At 41.9% G+C, this 24,152-nt stretch overlaps 1 protein-coding gene across 3 annotated transcripts in view; it reads right to left on the bottom strand.

Moving 5' to 3' along the window:
• Positions 1–23,743, bottom strand: part of ATP8A1 (ATPase phospholipid transporting 8A1) — a 250,687-nt gene extending 226,944 nt beyond the window's left edge. For all 3 annotated transcript variants that reach the window (XM_074951493.1, XM_074951492.1, XM_074951494.1), the window contains exons 1-2: positions 23,481–23,743; positions 8,009–8,123 (exon numbers count right to left, since the gene is read on the bottom strand). In XM_074951493.1, the coding sequence (XP_074807594.1) occupies positions 8,009–8,123; positions 23,481–23,529 (164 nt within the window). In that variant the 5' untranslated portion in view covers positions 23,530–23,743. The remainder of the gene's footprint in view (positions 1–8,008; positions 8,124–23,480) is intronic.
• Between the last annotated feature and the right edge of the window lie 409 nt (positions 23,744–24,152).

Here is a 24,152-nt window from a genome sequence, read left to right as displayed (position 1 = left end):
TCTAACAGATCCTTCATCTGGTTTAGATAAGCCACATTACTTAGTCCAGACCCTCTCTTAAGGGTTCAAAATTTTACTCTGTACGCTTCACATGTAATTTTAAATAGCTTTAAAACTAAATCCTTGAACTTATTATAGTCAGAAGCCTAATCAATAGGCATCTTATTGAATACATCAGAGCTCTTCCAGTTAATTTTGCTACCAAGTGGTCATCTTGTGAGCTTCAGGATTTTACGGAGAGTGCACAGTCTCTCAAAAGGTGAGAAAATATTCAGCAATATCACTGGATTCATCATACTGTGGACATAGTTGCTCCCATTTGTGGATTGTTGGGGAAGGATTGTTAGGGTTATCCAGTAGATTCCGCTCAGCCCTTACCTTCTCCATCTCCAGTGCATGCTTCCTCTCTTTTTCCTTCTCCTCCAGTTCTTTTTCCCTTGCCTCCATAGCTCTCCTGTGGGCAGCCTCTAGGGCTTTTTCTGCCTCTTTCACTGCCGCCATTTCTTTGTCCTTTGCCTCCATAGCTCTCCTGTGGGCAGCCTCTAGGGCTTTTTCTGCCTCTTTCGCTGCCTCCAGTCTGGTTAACTCCAATTTGTGTTGTGCCTTGGTTTCTGTCATGTTAGCCTCTCTGTTTTTAACGAACTTTACACCCGAGAGTTAGAAAGAAAAAAACAAAACAAAAACAAAAACTTGGCTGGTCAAAAAATATAGGTTGTGCTGTAACCACATACCTATGTTCTCTGATAGGGATTGTCAGCCTACAGAAAAATCCTAAAAAAAACTAACACCTTTGTCTCCAGGCAAATAGACAGAAAACCCCTCTAGTTGCTCTTAGCTAAAAAGCAACTTCAGGTCTGTGAAGACTTGTGAATTTCCCTGCCTTTAGGTAGAGAAAACTCCAGCTCACAAAAGACAATTCCCTTTTGTCTCTGCTCTGGCCCCCAAGCAGAGACAACAAAAAAAACCCTCTAACTGCTTTCAGCTTAAAACCTACTTTCCAGCAGCCCAAAGGGAAAAAAAATGTCCTTTTTTAAAATCTGTGCTTCTGGTTCAAAAAAAATCTCAAACTGATCTCAAAATGATTTCAAGTTAATCCCACCACTCTGCCACCATGTTAAGGTTCCTTCCCCACTCTGAACTCTAGGGTACAGATGAGAGGATCTGCATGGAAAACCCCCTAAGCTTATTTTTACCAGCTTAGGTTAAAACTTCCCCAAGATACAAACTATTTTACCTTTTGTCCCTGGACTTTATTGCTGCCACCAACAAGCGTCTAACAAATATAACCGGGAAAGAGCCCACTTGGAAACATCTTCCTCCGCAAAATATCCCCCCCAAGCCCTACACCCCCTTTCCTGGGGAAGGCTTGATAAAAATCCTCACCAATTTGCGTAGGTGAACACAGATCCAAACCCTTGGATCTTAAGAACAATAAAAAAGCAATCAGGTTCTTAGAAGAACAATTTTAATGACCAAAAAAGTAAAAGAATCACCTCTGTAAAATCAGGATGGTAAATTCCTTACAGGGTAATCAGATTCAAAACATAGAGAATCCCTCTAGGCAAAACCTTAAGTTACAAAAAGACACAAAACCAGGAATATACATTCCATTCAGCACAACTTATTTTATCAGCCATTTAAACAAAATAGAATCTAACACATATCTAACTAGATTGCTTACTGACTTTTTACAGGAGTTCTAACCTGCATTCCTGCTCTGGTCCCAGCAAAAGCAACACACACACACAGAGAACCCTTTGTTCCCTGTCCCCCTCCAGCTTTAAAAGTATCTTGTCTCCTCATTGGTCATTTTGGTCAGGTGCCAGCGAGGCTGTCTTAGCTTCTTAACCCTTTACAAGTGAAAGGGTTTTTCCTCTGGCCAGGAGGGATTTAAAAGTGTTTACCCTTCCCTTTATATTTATGACAACTCTAGAGCACAGTTCTGCAGTAATGGAGGACTACTTGATGGAGGATTCTGTGGAAAGTCTGATGGAGAATTCAGCAGCTGAGACCTACAGAATATATGGGTCAATGCTAAAATATAAACATCTGAATTGCAGGCTCTGAACTAATCAAGCTGGCCAGACAGAATCTGTAGCAATAGTGAAGACCCTGAGGACATCAATCACCATCAAAAGGCTTTATGTAAAGAAAAACTGATAAATGCTGACAGTTGAACTGATAACAGTCAATGTTAAAGAAGATTTACAGTTGCTCAGAATTATTTTAGGTATATGTCTGTTAAACTGAGACAGAGAACAAAGGACAGCTTAATTCATCTGGTAATGTTGAACTCTATGCCTCGTAACCTCAAAATAGAACAAGACATCACCTCAAAGACGCAAAGAACAAAATTAAACAGTATCAAAAACTAGCACACAATCCATCATAAAGGATAGCTGTATTGCTGCCTACATTCATAGCACATTCCATATATGCTTGGGAACTACAAGTACTCACACACAGAAGTTCAAGGCACAAAATTGGGTCTATTTCACAAGAGCAGACAGGAAGGAAAGCCCGGCATGAATCCACAGTTCTTCAAGAGACTGAATTTTCATGGTACTGGCCACATACTTAGTGTCTTAGGTCCAGTCTTCAAAATAAACCCCAGTAGATGTCACAAAGGATTCTGCTTCTGGTTCATAAAAATCTAGCTCATCTTCCTCAAGCCATTAAGGAAGGTGAAAAGAGGCTAATGACTGCTGGAAAACATTGGACCTTCTGTAATAAAAGAAGGAACGTTTTGGAAGTGTCAAATCTTGTTCAGTGAAGACCTAAGTTCCAATTCACTATCTGTGAATCTTGCAGAGCTACTTTCAATAAAAAACTGCTTCTGCCAGGCTCCTTTTCTGAGGATGTCGGGCTTAGCCACCACCATGCAGGAGTTATCATGTTAAGCACAAAAGTGGGCCTGTCAGGAATTCTGTACCCATCAGAGAACATGAGAGAAAGAGGTTACTCACCCTGTGCAATAACTGTGGTTCTTCGAGATGTGCACTCCTATGGGTGCTCCACTTCAGGTGCATGTGCACGCCACACCACTTTGATTGGAGATGTTCATTAGCAGTGTCTGTTTAACCATGCATACCCCGCTGACAATCTCATGCCCTGCCCCAAGGTTATATCAGGCTGCGAGTGCGAACCACGCTCATTTTTTTCTCCACCACTGAGTCTCAGAAGGAAACTCTGAACCAGAGGAAAGAATGGCAGGTAGTGGAGCACCCATGGAGGGACACATCTCGAAGAACCACAGTTACAGCACAGGGTGAGTAACCTCTCTTTCTTCTTCGAGTAGTGTCCCTATGGGTGCTCCATTTCAGGTGACTCCTGAGCATTATCTCGATAGGGAGGAGGGAGCTTCGGAATCAATACCAACACATAGAAAAGAACTACAATGCCAACTGCCGCATCAGATCTAGTGGCACAGACTAAAGCATAGTGTCTGGAAAAGATCTGTACAGAAGACCGTGTAGCAGCTCTGCAGATATCAGATACTGGGACGTTTTTAACTGCAGGCATAGATGCAGATTGTGACCTTGTCAAGTGAGCTGACAGACCAACAGGGGGTGGAATGCTGGCAGCACTGTAACAAGCTAGAATACACTCTGAAATACATTTTGATAGTCTTTGAGTAAAAATAGCAGACTGTTTAGATCTGTCCGCAAATAAATTAACAGTCTAAAAGATTTACAAAATGATTTAGTCTTATCTAGATAGATAATGCAGACATGCTAAGCTCTGTTTCAGGCCAAGGCAGTCAAGAAGGAACTGAGGACAGTTTGCCTATGCAGCCCAATATAGTTTCGATGCAAAGCACAAAGTAGTCAGCAGCACATTCACGGGCTGAATGGACACTGCTAATGAAAATCTCCAATCAAAGGCGCATGGGGCACATGTGCACCTAAAGTGGAGCATCCTTTGGGACACTACTTGAAGAAGAACCAGAAGTTCTGCTACTATATCAAGTACTGGAAGTGCTGAGCTGTCCCATTATGCTGTGCTGGAAGCCCCTGCATTGTGAGAGTTGAGTAGGTCACAGTATGCTTTCATAAAGAGCATGAACAGCCTGCTTTGGAAGCACTAAAAATTCCAATGCAAGTAGTGCATCTGCAGCTCTCTCTCTCTATTTCCTGTCCATGAAAATTTTTTTACCATATGAAAAAAGTAAATTAGAAGTTAAAACACTGTACAAAAATGAAAATAAGGTGTACGATAAATTAGAGGTGCAGAGTCAGCAGCCTGACCACCTGCAAGGAAGGCAAACAGCAAACTGGTTGGCGACAAGAGTAAAACAGCTGATATTCCAACTGAGGGATGGAAATCTTGATCCTCTGTATCACATGAATGTGTGATTATAATAGGGGCTTTCCTGGTGACCTTGGTAACACAGCCACCACTTTCAGTTTTATTCTCCTGCTATGTTGGTCTAGCTTTCTGATCATACCAAAATTCACCTCTTTCAGAGTAATGAATGTCTTCCCGCCCCCCCCCCCAAAAAAACCCACACAATGTCAACCAACCAAACACATTACCAACAATAACATCCAATGTAAGCAAACAAACTCCTCCTCCCAATTTTGCCTGAGTCACAGCCTTTCCATCTGAGGTCCATATCCAACTCCCTCTTTGTAACTGCATGCATGTGAAGAGGAGTTTTCGCTCACCTTATAATGGAAGCTCCTGACAGGCATCAAGCCTGATTGTTTGTCCAAGTGTAATCCATGTGCCTAATAGGGAGATATCTCTTTACGAGACCCATTGGGGGAGGTAGGCTTGAGTTGTGTCTGGGTCATTTGTTTTTTGGTGTGTTTTTTTGACATTTTCAAAGCAGCTTTTATTCACAAGCACAAAAACCAAAGATGCATAAAGAAGCCAGTTGCTGCAGAGCTTCCAGGAAGCAGGTGGCTCTTCTGACCAGTTGCAGCACACTGATGATAATGGTGGAGAGCAGTCCTGGAATACAGCTAGTCAAAAACTCTCACACACTGAGCGTCATTCAGTCCACATCCAGAAGCTTCTGGAATTGGGTGTGGTACTTTTGGATATAGTCCAATAGTTTCCCTGTTCCTGGGGTCAGACTCCATGAAGGCAAACAGTCAGGGCAGCTGCTTTATAAAGGACCATGTGTGTCCTGTCTGAGTTGGGAGAAGCTGAGCCTAGGAGCAGAAAGCAGGCTGTTGTCCCTAACTGAAGCATTTTGCAGCAGGGTTTTATTTAAATCTATACACTTGTGACTTAACTGAGTAATTGGTTAATCAGTTAGCTAACTGGCTAGCAGTGATTTCAGCAGAGGAAGCGTCTGCATGAATTCCAACTAAAGATTCCAACAAGCTAGTGGAGGGAAGATGTTGTTTCGGACTCAGCAAACTGTATAGATTTGGTGATCAAAGACTAACTGAGACTTAGGTGAACTAAACCTAAGCTTTTGGGAACTCAGTTTCTTTTCACTGTGTTTCTGTGGGGACTGAACTGTTCAGATTTTAATTTGTTTTCTTTATTTATGTTTATGTATAACTGTGAAGATAATGTCTGTGGATTATAAAATAGCCATGTTATGCTGTAAAATTAGATTATTTGTTTCTTTATCATAAGATTTTATAAAGTTATTTAATTAATTTTGTTAGTTCCTTTGTTAGTCCCATGTTAGTTAGAACATGAATGGGGGGAGGTTGACACCGTGCAATTCTTGCTGAAAATCCTTAAGAGACTGAACTCTGGATCTCCAACTACTTTTATATGGGAGCTGGGGTTTTGTAAGGCACTCGGGAAGGGCAATGAAGTGAACTCTAGCCCACCCAAAGATTACACAAGCACCATTCCTTCACCTTTTCCCAGTATTTCCCCTGCTCTTAGGGCTCCTAACAAACATTAAAAAAAAAAAAAAAGAAAGAAACCAAGATCCTACAATAATCCAATTTTCACCCCTCCATGGAATTCCTTCCTCTTAGTCATCTGACTTCGTCAACAACCACTTCTGTGGAAAGATAAACAAACAGCTCCTGCTTCCTCCAGATCTCAGTCTCCCAGTGCATGGGCCTGTCTATATTCCTTCTGCCAAACATTCCTTGCTGAAACAGCCTCTAATTCCTCTCAGTCCTGAGAACTGTATTTCCCAAATTCCCTTGTTAGGGGTTGAACAAAGAACAGCACCACACTGGGCTGAAAGCTTACCTTAAAGGGCCAGGACACCCTGTTACTGTAAACCAGGGGTGGGCAAACTTTTTGGCCCAAGGACCATATTGGGGTTGCAAAAGTGTATGGAGAGCCATGTAGGGAAGGCTGTGCCTCCCCATACAGCCTGGCCCCCGCCCCTTATAAGCCCCCTCCCACTTCCCGCACCCTGACTGCCCCCCTCAAAACCCCCGACCCATCCAACCCCCCCTGCTCCTTGTCCCCTGACTGCCCCCTCCTGGGACCCCCCCGCCCCTAACCGTGCCCCCCCCCGGGACCCCACCCCTTATCCAACCCCCTTTGCTCCCTGTCCCCTGACTGCCCCAACCCCATCCACACCCCCGCTTCCTGACAGGCCCCCCAGGACTCCCACGCCTATTCAACTCCCCTGTTCCCCATCCCCTGACCGCCCCCCCCAAACCTCCACCCCATCCAACCGCCCCCTGCTCCCCGTCCCCTGACTGCCCCATCCAACCGCTCCCTGTCCTCTGACTGCCCCCCGGGACCTCCTGTCCTTTATCCAACCCCCCCGCTCCCTGCCTCCTTACCATGCCGCTCACAGCGGCAGGACTGGCTTACTGGAAAGCCTGGGAGGTGGGTGGGCACAAGCCACGCTGTCCGCGCAGCGGCATAGCTACGGGGAAGCGGGGACAGCAGGGGAGGGGCCAGGGACTAGCCTCCCCGGCTGGGAGCTCAAGGACCGGGCAGGACGGTCCCGTGGGCCGGATGTGCCCACGTGCCGTAGTTTGCCCGACGCATACCTAGCATTACTTTCATTACCCCACACATCTATACAATGGGACAACAAGGCCTGGGGACAACAAAAGCATACAAGGCATGGGACAACAAAACATGTCACTTGTTACGTATTTTGGTGTGAGTAAATTCTACTCCAGTTTAAAATGCTATTCCCTGTGACAGTACTGAAGCTAGAGATCAGTGTGGTCACTTGTGTGCAAATATCCAATAGTTATTTTGTTACAATGCAGATTTCTAGTCTGTAGTCTGAGAACAAACCAAAAGTTTTGGACTACCGTGTACCCACAGCATTCTTTTTAAGTACACTGCAAATAACAATAGTATGCAGAATGCTTCTCTGCTCTTTCAAACATTTTCACTGCATTGTAAATTCAAAGTGAAAGTTTGAGAAAAGACTTTTGATTCTATAGCCAAAGTACTTCTCTAAGTAGTTTCCAAATAATGTGCTGTACCTAGTTTTTACCTCATTACTCTCTTTGTATCCTCCCATTCTATCCTTCATGACTTTTTCATGATATTCCATACAGGCTGAAATAAATCCCCCTTCAAGTATATTCACTCTTTCAGATGTCTCCTGAAAATCCACTTTTCATATCATTAGGTATTTAAAAACGTCAGAAACTAAGGCAGTCTAAACTGCAATCAGCGGTGTGACTGCAGCACGCATAGACATACCTGAGCTAGCTTTAATCTAGCTTGCTCAAGTAACAATAGCAGTGAAGTCATTGTAGCACAGGCTCGCCGCTGAAGTATGGACCCAAGGTCATGGTGCCTCGTCTTCAGTGCTATTGTTACTTGAGCTAGCTATATCAAAGCTAGCTCAAGTACATCAACAGGGTTGCAATCACACCTTTGCAGGCATAACCCAAAATTCACTAAAACAAAGAAGCCTGATTGTGAGTCTGTGTCTTCTCTACTTTTTCCTGTATATGTTATGTCCATTTTCTGTTTAAACTTGTTAACTGGGCCAGAAACACTGTCTTTACTTAGTCTTTGTAAAGTAACATGCAAAGTTATGGCACTACATACATATTTTTAATATTTACTAACACTAAACATTATAAAAACATAATACCTGACATGATTATTGCAGAATTTGGTCAACTGAGGCTGATTGATGAATACAGTTCTCCCTTCCTCTTGATCAGCGAGTGAAGTTTTCTCTGAAACATCATCCGTCTTCCCGTAGCCTTTAAAATATAAAATAATTTTAATTATATTTTGTCAGTTGAGTATCTGCTTATTAGATGACTAAATGAAAATACGCTTTTACTTATTAATGTAAAATAATGTTTTAAAGACAAAAAAGGTATACCCCTTGGCTCTCTTTGGGTTTCTTGTTTAGCATTCACTCATCAAAAATTCATACCTTATAAAAAAATCCCAGACAAAAATCTATGTTAAATTTGAGTTAAGTCTGAAAGTACCTATCAGTATTCAGGGTAAAATATATTACAGAGATGTTGTAATTATCCCCAAATCAAGCACTGTAAACAGAGAACATTCAGAATTAAGGTTAAACTTGTATATTGTGCACAAATACTAAATCATTCCACATATCAATTTCAAAGCTCTTCTTCCTTGTTACATTAACCATTACATTGTCACTGAATGTAAAATTGAACTCTAAAGTGTAAAAGGGAATATTATAACTACATCCTTTTAATATATACTAATTCCCCATCCTCTGCCTATGTTCATAGGCTATCTTTGCCTAATTTGCAGACTGTAAATTATTTGGTGCAACAACCATGTGGCTTTCTGAAATGTTTGGAGCTTTACAAAGTTACAGAACATAATATAATATCATAATTATTATTAATAGTACACCAGCGAAGAAATATTTTGGTTAATCTTTGCTAAATATATCTTTCTAGGGTTGATGGTGAAAATATCCTAACAGAAAAAAAAATCCAGTCGGATACCAAGTGCCTCAACTGAACAAACGAGGAAGACTAGCCTAAGGCCTTGTCTACACTAAAGGGAAAAGTTTATCTAAACTACACAATTTGAGTGACGTAAATAACGTAACTCAAATCGACTTAGCTTACATCTACTTACCACGGAGTCCACACTAAGCGACATCAACTCCCCTTACTTTTCTTGATCATGTGGAGTACAGGAGTCAACAGGTGAGTGATTGGCGGTCGATTTAGCGGGTCTTCATTAAACCCACTAAATTGAACGCCAATGCATCCATCGCCGCAGTGTCGATCCTCCGGTAAGTGTAGACAAGCCCTAACTAACCTACAGCCTTAAACAATAAAAATGATGGAATTGCCTTGTTTACTAGTAAATTAATAATAAAACCTCAGAATACACATCACTACGTACCTCTAGTTATACTGATCACATTCTTTCTACTCTACAACAGCTTTCCAGATGAGCTTTTTAAGCGGCTACAAGTCGGTTTTTCCTTTTCACTGCACCCTGACCAATTTGCTTCATCAAAAGAACAAAAAGTTAATAGCATAGTGATCTTCCTCTAGACAAACTCATTTATAATTTAGTGTTTACGTATCTGTGTAATTAAAATTTATTAGCAGTTGAGCTCTTAATCTACATCTCTCTTAGCACCCAAAAGAGACGATTAGATCAAAGCAATTTGCCACAAACCATGCTTTCTGATTCCAGGGTACAAATAAGAGATTTCTGGTTAAAGAAAAAAGACATGAAAGAATTTTGGCAGTACAGCTGATGTAAAGATAGTTATCTGTCACTCTTGCAATGATATCTGTATCTTTATCTATATATACATACATACACACACATACACATATATCTATATCCCCTAAACCACTGCATACTAATTGCAGATTAATTCAGCAATTGAGTGGTGATAATTAAGCAATAAGACACAGAGGGACCATTATTAGGCACGAATAAGGGGATAAAGCATCAAGAAACAATGATAATCCAGCATAATGTATGCTTCATTATGTTTTACTAGAATTATAAAATGGCCTTACACAAATATTACCTAAAATATACTAGATGTATATTACCACCTGTTAATGTTTTTCATTTCAAATACATTAATCCATACCAATGAGCTCCACCTTCTTGTCAGTGAATGGTATACATTATCACCATACAGTTCAGTGTTTTGGCAGTAAATGCTTGAAGTTCTGCCCAGTAGCTCTGAGGAAACCTGCAGCTGAAGTTTCCACAGCACACAGTGGAGACAGGATAATAGTAATAACAACAAATTATAAAATTTAAATTAGATTCTATTCTGAAAAATGACATCAAAAGGCATTGTGGAATTTCCATTGTTAATTATCCCTCAAGAATTGCTTGTAAAATGGCAGAAGGCACAGCGGTTGGTGGAGTGGTAAATAATTATAAGGATAGGCAAGTTCTACAGAATGATCCAGGTTGCATGGTAAACTGGGTTAGTTAGTCCATTACTGTAATATTGTGTCCAGTTTTCATGTCCACATTTTTAAAAGAACATTGCCAATTTGGAAAAGGTTCAGAAAAGACCTACAAGAATAAAATGAGTTATGGAAGATTTGCCTTACAAACTCATGAAGCCTCAGGTAGCCTGGCAGCCTTGGGGTATACCTTTGACTTACAGTTCAAGAGATCCTGGGGTAGTTATGTCAGTGGAAGTAAAATTATTACCAGCTGAAGTTCTTTGGCCTGTGTTTCTGGAGGAGGTCAGACTAGATGATTAAAATAGACCCTTCTGGATCTATGTAGTTTAAAAAAAGAAAAGGTAAGACAAGTGACTGAATCTATACATATCTATTAATAATGCTCTTTTAATGTAGTTTTTGTGTGTGTAATTACCTAGGTTTTAAAAAGTAAACTGAAAAAACAAGTTCCATTGTATGGCATCCACACCGGTCATCAGCCGGGTTGGAACCCACAGATACACCTAAACACTTATAAAAAATGTTCTAGTTCTTTGTGTGTAATATATTTCTAGCATGAACTACATATACCATAAACCATAACTGTCAGGCAAACAGGTCTGCATTTAAGCTCAGCAACAATGGCAGGTTGATGGCTGCTCAATGCGTATGCCCACAGCTGTGATCACTCCTGTACCTGCCTTGTTCCAGCCTTGTTCTAAGCCTCATTCCTATCCTGCTCCAGCCCTGCTTCCCCCCGACTCTGGCTCTGACCCCAACCCTTGGCTTGGCTCCTGGTCCCTGACTCCAGCTCAAACCACTAGGCCTGACCGCCACTGCTCTGACCACTAGGTATAACTACCCATGCCTTGATACTTGACAGTCACCTATCAATACAGATCATTCTCCAATCCACCTGCCCATTATGCGCCACAGACACCAGCATCTTGTGTCATAAATTTAACCACCATATGCAGTCCAGCAGCTTAACCCTTGCGCATGCCAACTTCCTTCTATGGTCAAGATACCACACTTCATATCTTTCATAGATTCATAGATATTTAGATCAGAAGGGACCGTTATGTAGTCTGACCTCCTGCACAACGCAGGCCACAGAATTTCACCCACCACTCCTGCAAAAAACCTCACACCTCTATCTGTGCTATTGAAGTCCTCAAATCATAGTTTAAAGACTTCAAGGAGCAGAGAATCCTCCAGCAAGTGACCCATGCCCCATGCTACAGAGGAAGGCGAAAAACCTCCAGGGGCTCTTCCAATCTGCCCTGGAGGAAAATTCCTTCCCGACCCCAAATATGGCGATCAGCTAAACCCTGAGCATATGGGCAAGATTCATCAGCCAGATACTACAGAAAATTCTTTCCTGGGTAACTAAGATCCCACCCCATCTAATATCCCATCACACACCATTGGGCCTATTTACCATGAATATTTAGTTACCAAAACCATGTTATCCCATCATACCATCTCCTCCATAAACTTATTGAGTTTAATCTTAAAGCCAGATAGATCTTTTGCCCCCACTGCTTCCCTTGGAAGGCTATTCCAAAACTTCACTCCTCTGATGGTTAGAAACCTTTGTCTAATTTCAAGTCTAAACTTCTTGGTGGCCAGTTTATCTTAATCTTCATGGATGAAATTTACCTCTTTGTAGAGGGCCAACACAATGCTTATGCCTTACGGAATTTTACCCCATATGCACTCCAGAAACAGGACCATTCACTCATTTACTTGTGTGGTAGAAAGTCCAAAGTACTTTATTCTCTCTGACTGTACAATACCATTTATACTGTCCCTATTGACCACCCCAGTGCAAGTCAGATACAGACTATATATCAACTTTTTTCAACTCTATTGTACAAATATCAGCTGCTCATTTCAGAGGAACCTGCTATCATACCAAGCCAGTACAATACTCTAACAAGCAATACAGGAAAGAGCTGATGTATCTGCAGAATGTATTATTTTAATTTAGAATGATTTCAAAAATGTCGTAAATTCCAGACACGATATGAGCCTTGGGTCAAGAACAAGTCAGAGGGACAGTACAAAGGCTGATTCTGAAATGTGCAATGTGATATTTTCCACATCTATGTTCATTTAAGAGACTAAGAAATTGGAATGATATTTGAATATTTATCTACCTCCCCTTATATTAATTTCCATATATCATAGTTAAACTTAAAGGAAATACATTTTATCGGTTAATTTTCCCTTTTTATTTTTTAATGAAAAAGGGCCCCAAACAGAAGTTTAGGAGATCTTCAAAATACCCACTAGCCTACTTTCCACTAGCTACAGCTCATTCCCACACCTTTCCTTAAAATGTAGACATTAGGAGCTCACCAAGTTTAGAGCCTATTTCACAATGTCCTGCAGAGTTTGAGTTCTGCAATGCCACCAGCTCCTCTCCTCAGACAGCTCCAAATGTCTTGCACTGCCATGAAAATTTTAGCAGTTAAACAGGATTTTCTCTATCTCTCCACCATTTGTTCTCTTTGAGGTCTGTCTAAGCTTTACAGTGAGATCATGGTACCATGCAGACTTCATAAAACACACAATGCCATAGCAAGCAAACACATTTTTAAAATAAATATCTTAAAGGTGACTATCTGCCTATGCCCTAGTTTTTAAATAGTGTTTATCCACATGCAAAGTTTGAAATATCATAATCAATGTGATTTTCTTTTAGCTAGAGGGACTTCTCCCAAATAAAGTCTGACACTGATTAACACTTCAGTTTATATTTAGGTAGCCATGATTTAAGTTGGATTAAATTGCCTTCAATAAGTTAAAAAAAAGCCTCTAATGTACTCTGAAATTTCTTTTAGTTAAAAATAATTTCAAAGCAAAAAGTTATAAGAGGAGGAAAAAATATGGTTTATAATGAAAATATGGTTATATTAAATAAATATGGTTTATAATGAAACCTTCACTACAGAGTTGCTACTGCATAACTAAGGTAATTTTAAATTACCTGTAACTCAGACAGTTTTACAAATTTTCTTCGTACAAAAAAAGTTGAGTACCATCCTGCAACAAATCCAGCTATTACAAACTTGTTTAAATTAAGACGACCATGAGATGGTGGAGTTCAGGATCCTGACAAAAGAAAGAAAGGAGAGCGCAGAATACGGACCCTGGACTTCAGAAAAGCAGACTTTGACTCCCCCAGGGAAGTGATGGACAGGATCCTCTGGGAGGCTAATATGTGGGGAAAAGGAGTCCAGGAGAGCTGGCTGTATTTTAAAGGAGTCTTAGTGAGGGCACAGGAACAAACCATCCCGATGTGCAGAAAGAATAGCAAATATGGTAGGCAACCAGCTTGGCTTAACAGAGAAATCTTTGGTGAGCTTAAACATAAAACAGAAGCTTACAAGAAGTGGAAACTTGGGTAGATGACTAGGGAGGGGTATAAAAATATTGTTTAAGCATGCAGGGCTGTAATCAGGAAGGCCAAAGCACAATTGGAGTTGCAGCTAGCAAGGGATGTGAAGGGTTTCTACAGGTATGATAGCAACAAGAAGAAGGTTTGGGGAAAGTGTGGGACACTTACTGAATGGGGGAGGCAACCTAGTGACAGATGATGTGGAAAAAGCTGAAGTACTCAATGCTTTTTTTGCCTCGGTTTTCACAGACAAGGTCAGCTCCCAGACTGCTGCACTGGGCAGCACAGTATGGGGAGGAAAAAGCAGCCCTCAGTCGTGAAAGAACAGGTTAAGAACTATTTAGAAAAGCTGGATATGCACAAGTCCATGGGGCCGGATCTAATGCATCCAAGGGTGCTGAGGGAGTTGGCTGATGTGATTGCAGAGCCACTGGCCATTATCTTTGAAAACTCGTGGTGATCAGGAGAAGTCCCTGATGACTGGAAAAGGGCAAATATAGTGCCCATCTTTAAAAAAGGGAAGAAAGAGAATCTGCGAAACTACAGACCTGTCAGCCTCACCTCAGTCCCCGGAAAAATAATGGAGGACCTCAAGGAATCCATTTTGAAGCACTTGGAGGAAAGGAAGGTGATCAAGAACAGTCAACATGGATTCACCAACGGCAAGTCATGCCTGACCAACCTGATTACCTTCTATGAAGAGACGACTGGCTTCGTGGATATGGGGAAAGCGGTGGACATGATATACGTTGACTTTAGCAAAGTTCTTGATACAGTCTCCCACAGTATTCTTGCCAGTAAGTTAAAGAAGTATGTATTGGATGAATGGACTGTACAGTGGCTAGAAAGCTGGCTAGATCGTCGGGCTTAACGGGTAGTGATCAACAGCTCAATGTCTAGTTGACAGCCGGTATAAAGCAGAGTGCCCAAGGGTTGATTTTGTTCAACATCTTCATTAATGATCTGGATGATGGGATGGATTGCACCCTCAGCAAGTTCGTGGATGACACTAAGCTGCGGGGAGAGGTAGATATACTGGAGGGTAGGGATAGGGTCCAGAGTGACCAAGACAAATTGGAGGATTGGGCCAAAAGAAATCTGATGAGGTAAACAAGGACAAGTGCAGAGTCCTGCACTTAGAATGGAAAAATCCCATACGCTGCTACAGGCTGTGGACTGACTGGCTAAGCAGCAGTTCTGCAGAAAAGGATTCGGTGATTACAGTGGACAAGAAGCTGGATATGAGTCAACTGTGTGCTCTTGTTACCAGGAAGGCTAGCGACATATTGGGCTGCATTAGTAGGAGCACTGCCAGCAGATCAAGAGAAGTAATTATTCCCCTCTATTCGGCACCGGTGAGGCCACATCTGGAGTATTGCATCCAGTTTTGGGCCCCCCACTACAGAAAGGATATGGACAAACTGGAGATAGTCCAGTGGAGGGCAATGAAAATTATTAGGGGGCTAGGGCACATGACTTATGAAGAGAGGAAGAAAAGAAGAGTGAGGGGGAATTTTATAGCAGCTTTCACCTACCTGAAGGGGGGTTCCAAAGAGGATGGAGCAAGGCTGTTCTCAGTGGTGGCAGATGACAGAACAAGGAGCAATAGTCTCAAGTTGCAGTGGGGGAGGTCTAGGTTGGAAAAGCTATTTCACTAGGAGGGTGGTGAAGCACTGGGATGGGTTACCTAGGGAGGTGGTGGACTCTCCATCCTTAGAGGTTTTTAAGGCCCGGCTTGGCAAAGCCCTGGCTGGGATGATTTAGTTGGGGTTGGTCCTGCTTTGAGTGGGGGGGGGGCTGGACTAGATGACCTCCTGAGGTCTCTTCCAACCCTAAACTTCTATGATTCTATGTTCTCTGTCATGTAGATGGTCAGCTATAGGCCTGGATGCAGCTACAGCAGCAGTTCTCAAGGAGGGGCCCATGGCCTCCTGCAGAGCTGCAAGTAGGTTTTAGGGGTCCTCCAAGCAAGGCTGGCATTAGACTCACTGGGGCCCAGGGCAGGAAGCCAAAGCCCCGCCGTGCAGAACTGAAGCCTGGGGCCCCAAGCCCCGCCACCTGGGGTTGAAACCAAAGCCTGAGCAACTTAGCTTTGTGGGGCCTCCTGTGGCAGGGCCCCAAGCAATTGCCCTGCTTCCTATCCCCTAACACTGGCCCTGGCTTTTATAGGCACAGGTGAGCCATGGAGTTTTTAAAGCATTTGGCGGGGGGGGGGGGGGGGGAGGCTCAGAAAGAAAAAGGCTGAGAGCAACGAGATAACTGAATGGGAGATCTTCACATTGTGTACACACTAGGATTTTTATGAAACTTATCTACCACCTTTCTGAGGTTTCTTTTTTATTCTGCAGATTTAAAAATATAAAACTTGTCTCACATTGCAACAATTGTGTATTATGGACAGATCTTAAACTGAGATGAGCTAGGACATTCATATGTCATTCTCAACTATTTTTCTAAAACATAAACCACTTTCTGAATGCCTTTTTCATGATAGGATCATAAAAATCTACTTAATGTCATAGGAAGCCAGTCTACTAATCAATTTCTAAATAAACTTATAATTCATTGTAAAATAATCAAAAGCCTGTCAGTCTCAAATTTTACCAACATAAGAACGGCCATACTGGGTCAGAAAAAAGGTCCACCTAGCCCAGTATCCTGTCTTCCGACAATGGCCAATGCCAGGTGCCCCAGAGGGAATGGGCAGAACAAGTAATCACCAAGTGATCCATCCCCTGTCGCCCATTCCAAGCTTCTGGCAAACAGAGGCTAGGGACACCATCCCTGTCCATCCTGGCTAGTAGCCATTGATGGACCTATCCTCCATGAATTTATCTAGTTCTTTTTTGAACCCTGTTATAATCTTGGCCTTCACAACATCCTCTGGCAAGGAGTTCCACAGGTTGACTGTGTGTTGTGTGGAAAAAAATACTTCCTTTTGTTTGTTTTAAACCTGCTAACTATTCATTGCATTTGGTGACACCCAGTTCTTGTTCTTGTATTATGAGAAGTAAATAACACTTCCTTATTTACTTTCTCCACACCAGTCATGATTTTATAGACCTCTGTCATATCCCCCCTTAGTCATCTCTTTTCCAAGCTGAAAAGCCCCAGTCTTATTAATCTTTCCTCATATGGCAGCTGTTCCATACCCCTAATCATTTTTGTTGGCCTTTTCTGAACCTTTTCCAATTTCAACCTATCTTTTTTGAGATGGGGTGATCACATCCACACACAGTATTCAAGATGTGAGCATGCCATGGATTTATAGAGAGTCAATGATATTTTCTGTCTCATTATCTATCCCTTTCTGTTCACTTTTTTGACTGCCACTGCACACTGAGTGGATGTTTTCAGAGAACTATCCACGATTCCAAGATCTGTTTCTTGAGTGGTAACAGCTAATTTAGACCCCATCATTTTACATGTGTAGTTGGGATTATGTTTTCCAATGTGCATTACTTTGCATTTATCAACATAGAATTTCATCTGCCATTTTGTTGTCCAGTCACGCAGTTTTGAGAGATCCTTTTGTAGCACTTCACAGTCTGTCTGGGACTTAACTATCTTGAGCAGTTTTGTATCATCTGCAAATTTTGCCACCTCACTGTTTACCCCTTTTTCAAGATCATTTATGAATATATTGAATAGGATTTATTGTGGAACACCATTACTTACCTCTCTCCATTCTGAAAACTGACCATTTATTTCTACTCTTTGTTTCCTATCTTTTAACCAGTTACCACTCCATGAGAGGACCTTTCCTCTTATCCCATGGCAGCTTACTTTGCTTAAGAGTCTTTGGTGAGGGACCTTGTCAAAGGCTTTCTGAAAATCTAAGTACACTATATCCACTGGATCCCGTTTGTCCACATGCTTGTTGACCCCCTCAAAGAATTCTAGTGGATTGGTGAGGTATGATTTCCCTTTACAAAAACCATGTTGACTCTTCCCCAACAAATTATGTTCATCTGTGTCTGACAATTTTGTTCTTTACTATAGTTTCAATTAGTTTGCCCATACTGAAGTCACATACACAAAGAAAATGTGGTTTTAGGAATGGGAGAAAATTCTCATAATAAAATAATCCTTTACTAAAAGTGCCTAATGTTTTGAAATCAAGCAAGTCTTATTCATATGTTTAATAGACTACAAAGGTAAAGAAAATGGTTTGCCCTCTACTTCTCACTAGTCCCCAAGTGAAAAAGGCTCCCTGGAAGCTAGATTAAACTTTCTTTGACCTTGCCTTTCCCCCCCTTCATCCCCTCTAAAAATCACACACACAAACCATTACAAAAATGTCTGCAAGAATTAAGTTACGGAAGTGAAACAAATGTAAAAGTGAAACAATTTAAAAAGTGAAACTAATCTGTGAGGAAACAAACAAATATACGATTGAAAGTGAAGAGTCAATTGTTCCAGGGAGAATTGGTTAATGAACAGTACAGATTAAAAAAAAAAACACCCAACAAAACAGAAGTAGGTGACCCATCACCTCATATCCTCCCCTGCAAAAAGAAATATTGCAAAACTCCTTATTAAAGTTTGAGTTAGAATAGTTAAACAGATGTCTATCTAATGTTAAGGCAACCTACTTCCTATTTCATCTGACCACCAATAAGCTATCAGAAAAGAAATTCAGCACTGTTGGAGACTATGGATGAATGAAAAGCTGTCTCTCTTCTTTTTTGCATTTAGCTAATGCTAACTCTACATTATAGCCTATGTCGGCATAATTTGTGTCACTCAGGAGTGTGAATAAACCACCTCTCTGAGCAACATTAGTTACACCGACATAAGTGCTTGTGTACACAGCACTGTGTCGGTGGGAGAGCTTCGCCTGCCAACATAGCTTCTGCTATTCATGGAGGTGGTTTTATTATGCCAATGAGAGAGCTCTCTCCCATCGGCACAGAGCATCTTCACCAGACACGTTTCAGCAGTGCAGCTGCATCTGTACAACTGCAGCACTGTACATGTAGACATGCCCTAAGTAACAAAATATTCTGAAGCTCAGTTTACTAGCGATGCTAACCTCCTGTTGTCTATGAGAAGGAAGAACATTATAATTTTCACACTCACAGTGGGAGTTGTGATGCTGCAACAGTAGTGCCTACTAGTCTGAGGGGGGAGAGAAATTTCTGCAAGAAGCATCATTCTTATTCTCTAGATCAGCTAAATATATAGCCATAGCAAATTTAACCAGAGATGAATGATGCATTTTTAACAAAGGTTTCCCTCCATGCTCATCCTTACATTCCTCAGCTGAAAGAAAAAGCATTTGCCACGAAGAAGTGCAGTCATATGCACTGAAAAAAATACGGTGGCAAATTCCAAAGTGTAGTTCTACTCTGAAAATTGATCATGCAAAAAAGGCACCTTTATATTTAAAATGATTTCCCCTGTATATTCAGAATAATAATTACTTCCTTTTCTGATACACACATTTTTACTACTTATTATTCCAGTTATTACTACAGAGACATCAAGTTAAGGGAGAGTGAGTTGGATATCACATCAACAAAACTGTTAACCAATATGCAGTCTCTTTCTGAAGCATCAAACAGAAAGAACTCTGTGTGACTTTCAGGTCAGTTTGAAGAGGTGGAAGTTAAATAAGAAAAACGAAACATTTTTTATTTGTAAACAAGAACAGCAAATCTGGAAATTGTTGATAGATTGAAATGTAACATCTCATTCCATTTCAGGGTCACTTTAAGAAATGACAGGTTTCAGAGTAACAGCCGTGTTAGTCTGTATTCGCAAAAAGAAAAGGAGTACTTGTGGCACCTTAGAGGCTAACCAATTTATTTGAGCATAAGCTTTCGTGAGCTACAGCTCACTTCATCGGATGCATCTTTTTAAGAAATGACTGAGTGGATTCAGGATTTAATTTAAACTGTTCTGAGATTAAGAATTAAGGTAGACAAAATGTAAGAGGATGGAAAAAAGGAAAAAGGAAAACTAGGAAGAGACAGAAGAAGTAACTCTACCCCACTATCTAGCTTTATGAGTTCCCAAATAGGTTTGGCCCAATTCTAAGTGCACTGCTTTGGAATCCAAACAACACTGAAAAAGATTCCAGGGTAAAAGTGGAGATGCTTCACCCTTAGAAAAAGGTGCATGCTTTTATTCTTGCTGTAGGACTAGTATAAACTTAAAAAATTAAAGTTAGCCTAAGTTTGGTTAAGAAAATAACATTTTCATCTTATAGTTTATGGCCAGTAGGGAAAAGGCCCCAGTCAGCAAGTAAATGAAGGCGGTGAAATAGTAAGTAGTGTTACTTGTAGTATGGGAAGGATATATAGTTCCAAAAGTAACTAATAAAGTAAAAAAGGTGCAGTAACACCACAAAGAAAAGCTGTCTTAAAAGAAACAAGCCCAAACCTTTCCCGTGTTCTACTGATAAGCAAGGAGGTGGAGAAGAAGATAAGAAAAGCAAGACCCTGGGGAAAAAAGGAGTCTGTGAATGTTATCTGGATTAAGACTGGAAATAAGGGTGAATTGTCTCAAATTGGTTTTTAGCTGAACTCAGTAATTGGCAATGACATCACTTGTTTGTTAAAGGGTATAAACAGTAAACTCTTACAGGGGTTTATTGCTAATACTTGCCTGACCACATTGGAGTAGACCAATATGGATCTAAGCACCTCTGAGTTAAGCCTATTTGTAAGTATACTGATCACATGCTTATACATATTGTTAGTTACTGTACTGGATGTGGTGACTGCTTATTGACAGGTTTCAGAGTTGCAGCCGTGTTAGTCTGTATTCGCAAAAAGAAAAGGAGTACTTGCATCTGATGAAGTGAGCTGTAGCTCACGAAAGCTTATGCTCAAATAAATGTGTTAGTCTCTAAGGTGCCACAAGTACTCCTTTTCTGATTGCTTACTATAAAGCTGTTATACATGTTTAGAGCAACTGCATAAGATACCCTCTGGCCTTTGGATTTAATAAATAAATTTATGGTTAAATTAGTGTTTGGTGGTTTCCCATATCAGTATTAATAATTTCAAATATTATTACTAAGTCCAACACTTGCCTTTAAGGAGGGAGCAGGGAATAACAAAAAGAAAACAAAGGAAAACCAGACACTCAAGAACACTTTTCTTCCAAGGACTGAATGAAGAACTGGCAGACTTACCATGTTGCTACTCAACCCAAATGGCGATTCAGTTTCCATAGAATATAGCTGAAGACATTAGACATTGCTTAACTGAGGGGATTTTCACATAACATAGTTATATAGTATGCAATATGTTAATATTAGGATCAGTTTTAAATACTCATTTTAGAAACTTAAAATGCAAGAATTACCCAAGCACCATTCATCCCTCCAATTTTGCCTTTTTACATAAGGACTCTCAGAAGGTAGTCTTACACCTGTCTTCCACAGTGCCTCACCTTGGGGAATCCTTCTGGAGCTGGGGCTGGGGCTTTTAAGCCCCTTTACTCTAGCATACTTGAACCAGAATGAGGGTGAAGATCTCACTCTAGAATTGCTGGAAAGCTTCCTTTACAAATGTAGATGGATTCTATCACGATGTAAAAGACTTGCTTGTAAAAACTATTTGGAAACCTAAGCTTGGTATGTGGTTCTAATTTGATTCAACCCTATCCACACTGGCCAAGCAAGCCATATTTGAAAATAATTTAGCTTGAACAATATTCAAAGGCCAGTACAAATGACTCCACAACTAGTTTCACTATGTCACTGAGCCAAGAGAACGAAAAGATACTAAATCTGCTCAATTTCTCTTTCTACTGTGGGCAAAGTAGCCACATAACGGTTCAAGAAGGAAGGTTTTTTGGTTTTGTTTAAAAAACAAAACAAGACAAGAAGTATAGTGTGCAGAGATATTAGAGAACATACATTTTTCTGTATTTTTTCTATTTGTACTTAGCTGTCAATGAAAATTAACATATCTGTTAAAAATATAGAAATAGTATAGTACTAGAAAATTAAAGAGGGCTAAATTGCACCACTAAACCTATCTCATACCCTGCGCCACCACAGGAGTAAACCAGGAAGGAATTGTGCCTCAGTATATCACAATTCTTCATCTGTTTCCCCTTTGCTCTGGATTGGAGTAAATTACTTCACACCTTTTCAGGGCTCATCTTATACCCTACTCTCTTTATGTGCCTGGCCAGGTAAAGAACCTAGGAAGCAGGAGGTATAGCCAAGTCTTCTATCTATCTACTTGCTAGGGCAGGGAGAGAGATATTAGGACAGTAGACCCTGTTTCCACTCCATCCAACCCTTCCCCAACCCAACCCACTACCCAAGCAATCTGAGCAGACCTTACTCAGACATGCAGGGAAATAACGGCAGGGCCTTAGTAATCTTTCTTACTCCTCTGCATGGCCAAGTAAGGGTTAGGGATAATCCAACCCATAGTGTGCAAAAGTCTGATTCAAATGTGAAATCCTACAACATATCCAAAGAAATTAAATGCAAATCTACAATAACGAAATGTTACTACCGCTCAAAGTTATAACTTTCACAGCAACCATGATTCAGTCTCACTGGCCAGAATACATGAACTCTCATGCTATATATAATACTAAATAGTAATTTGTGTCCAAAATTACAGCTACTGTAGTAATCATAATTTTGATTTGTGTGTAAAGCCTAAAATATTGCATTAACATGGTTTTTACATTTATCATAATAAAAATGCACATCTTTCTTGTGATATATTGCTTTTATAAAGCGGTTCATTATATTTTTAAACCTAGTGACTAATGAATCCAAACTGAGCAAGATGCCCAATATCTACATAGTCCTGAACGTTCAGGCAAGTTGTGCTATAAATTCCTCTCATAATTTTTTGCACTAAGAATGACTGCATCCTTTGTCCCATGTATGAACTAACAGAATGCACACACCATCCTTTAAAGAATGAAAAAGTCAAGGTAATAGCCATAACTCTTCAACGGGGTAACAGCATTCCCATTCATCTCCTGTTGCTCAGCATTGACATGGATAGACAACATACTCTGTGCAAAAGCCAGTGAGGTGAACAAGGAAAGTAAACAAGTTCATAATTTAAAGAAGGAAAATATTGCACTGAACTTACATAATTCAGCCAGGCACCAAGCCTACTACAAAAACAATGATGGCAACATGAAATGACTGCTGTTGTTTACTTACATAAATACTAGCTCTAAAGAACAATGAAAATACTTTTATTTTTTTGCCAACTACCCAGAACACGTATCATAAAAACTCCCATTTTAGTGAAGAAATGGTATTCAGGTGGGACTGGATTTGGGGGGAGGGAGAGGCAGGCTTGGACAGCTGGCCCAGAGCTCTCCTCCTGCCAGGTGTGCGCTAGAGGGGGAAGCCGGGAGACATGAGGTGTGGGGGTAAGAGAGACAGACGCAGGAAGGAGAGAGCAGTGAAAAAAGGAGGCGCACACGCAAAGCTGAGGCGAGTGGGCAGCAGAGGGGCAGGGAGAAGAGCGAGGCAGATGACAGACAAAAAACGAGCACGGGCGGCAGGTCTGCAGGTGGAGGGGACATTCAGACACCACGGTGATAGGCGTCACTGTACGAGCGTGGGAAGAGCAGAGTCTATTCAACAGCTGGGGCAGGGCACAAACCGCAGTCGGGCTCCAGCCGGGGGGAGCGGTTCCCCGCCTCATCCCTCCGCCGCCCCTCGGTGCAGCACAGCTCCAGCGGCCGCCGCTCAGCTCCCGATAGAGGGGAGACAAGGAGGCAGCTAAAGAGAGGCGTCCCCGGCGCAGCGCCCAGGGAGGGGCTGCGGTGGCACTCACCCTCCGCTCTGGAGCGGATCTCGGACACGGTTTTCTGCACCGCGGGCATCGTCGCTGGCTTGGAGAGGACGAAAACCGCTGCCTGCGCCGGGCTCGACACCTGACGCTGCTGCTGCCGCCCCCGAAGCCGTTCAGGTGCAGCTCTGTCCGGGGGCCCGCACGGCCAGGGCCTGGCGCGGGAAGGGGAGACCGTTGGACCCTGTCTCACGCTGCGGTCACGAGCCCCGAAAACCTGCAGTTAGCGAGACTGCTGCTGCTGCTCGCAACTGACAGTAGCGGCGCTAGCGCTACTCACTCTCCCCCGCCCCGGAACGTACCAACTTCCACCCCCCCCCCACCCCCACCCCGGCAACAAGGGGTCCACTTCAGCATCCAAGTCTCTCTGGCTGAGCAGAGTCTGATCCTCAATAATGCAGGTACATGGACTTGCCTTCCAGAGGCAAGGATCACTGGTGGCCCCGTTCCGTCCCCCCCTGTGGTGGGAGAAATGGACTGTGCCGAGCCCTGGGCTGCTGCCCGACACGGGAAGGGAGCGGGGAACGCTGCGCTTCTGGCGGCTGCGGTCACAGTCCCGCTGAAGAAGGAAATCCTCCCTCGGGCCGCAGTCCCGGAGCAGCAGGAGCCCGTATGCCGAGGCAGGGCGGTGCTGGGCCCCCCAGGGAAGGAGCTCGG

This window comes from Natator depressus, chromosome 4, assembly GCF_965152275.1.
Source record: "Natator depressus isolate rNatDep1 chromosome 4, rNatDep2.hap1, whole genome shotgun sequence".
Classification (NCBI taxonomy): Eukaryota; Metazoa; Chordata; order Testudines; family Cheloniidae; genus Natator; species Natator depressus.
Note: the sequence above shows the minus strand (reverse complement) of the source record. Positions and strands in the feature narration are given on the sequence as shown.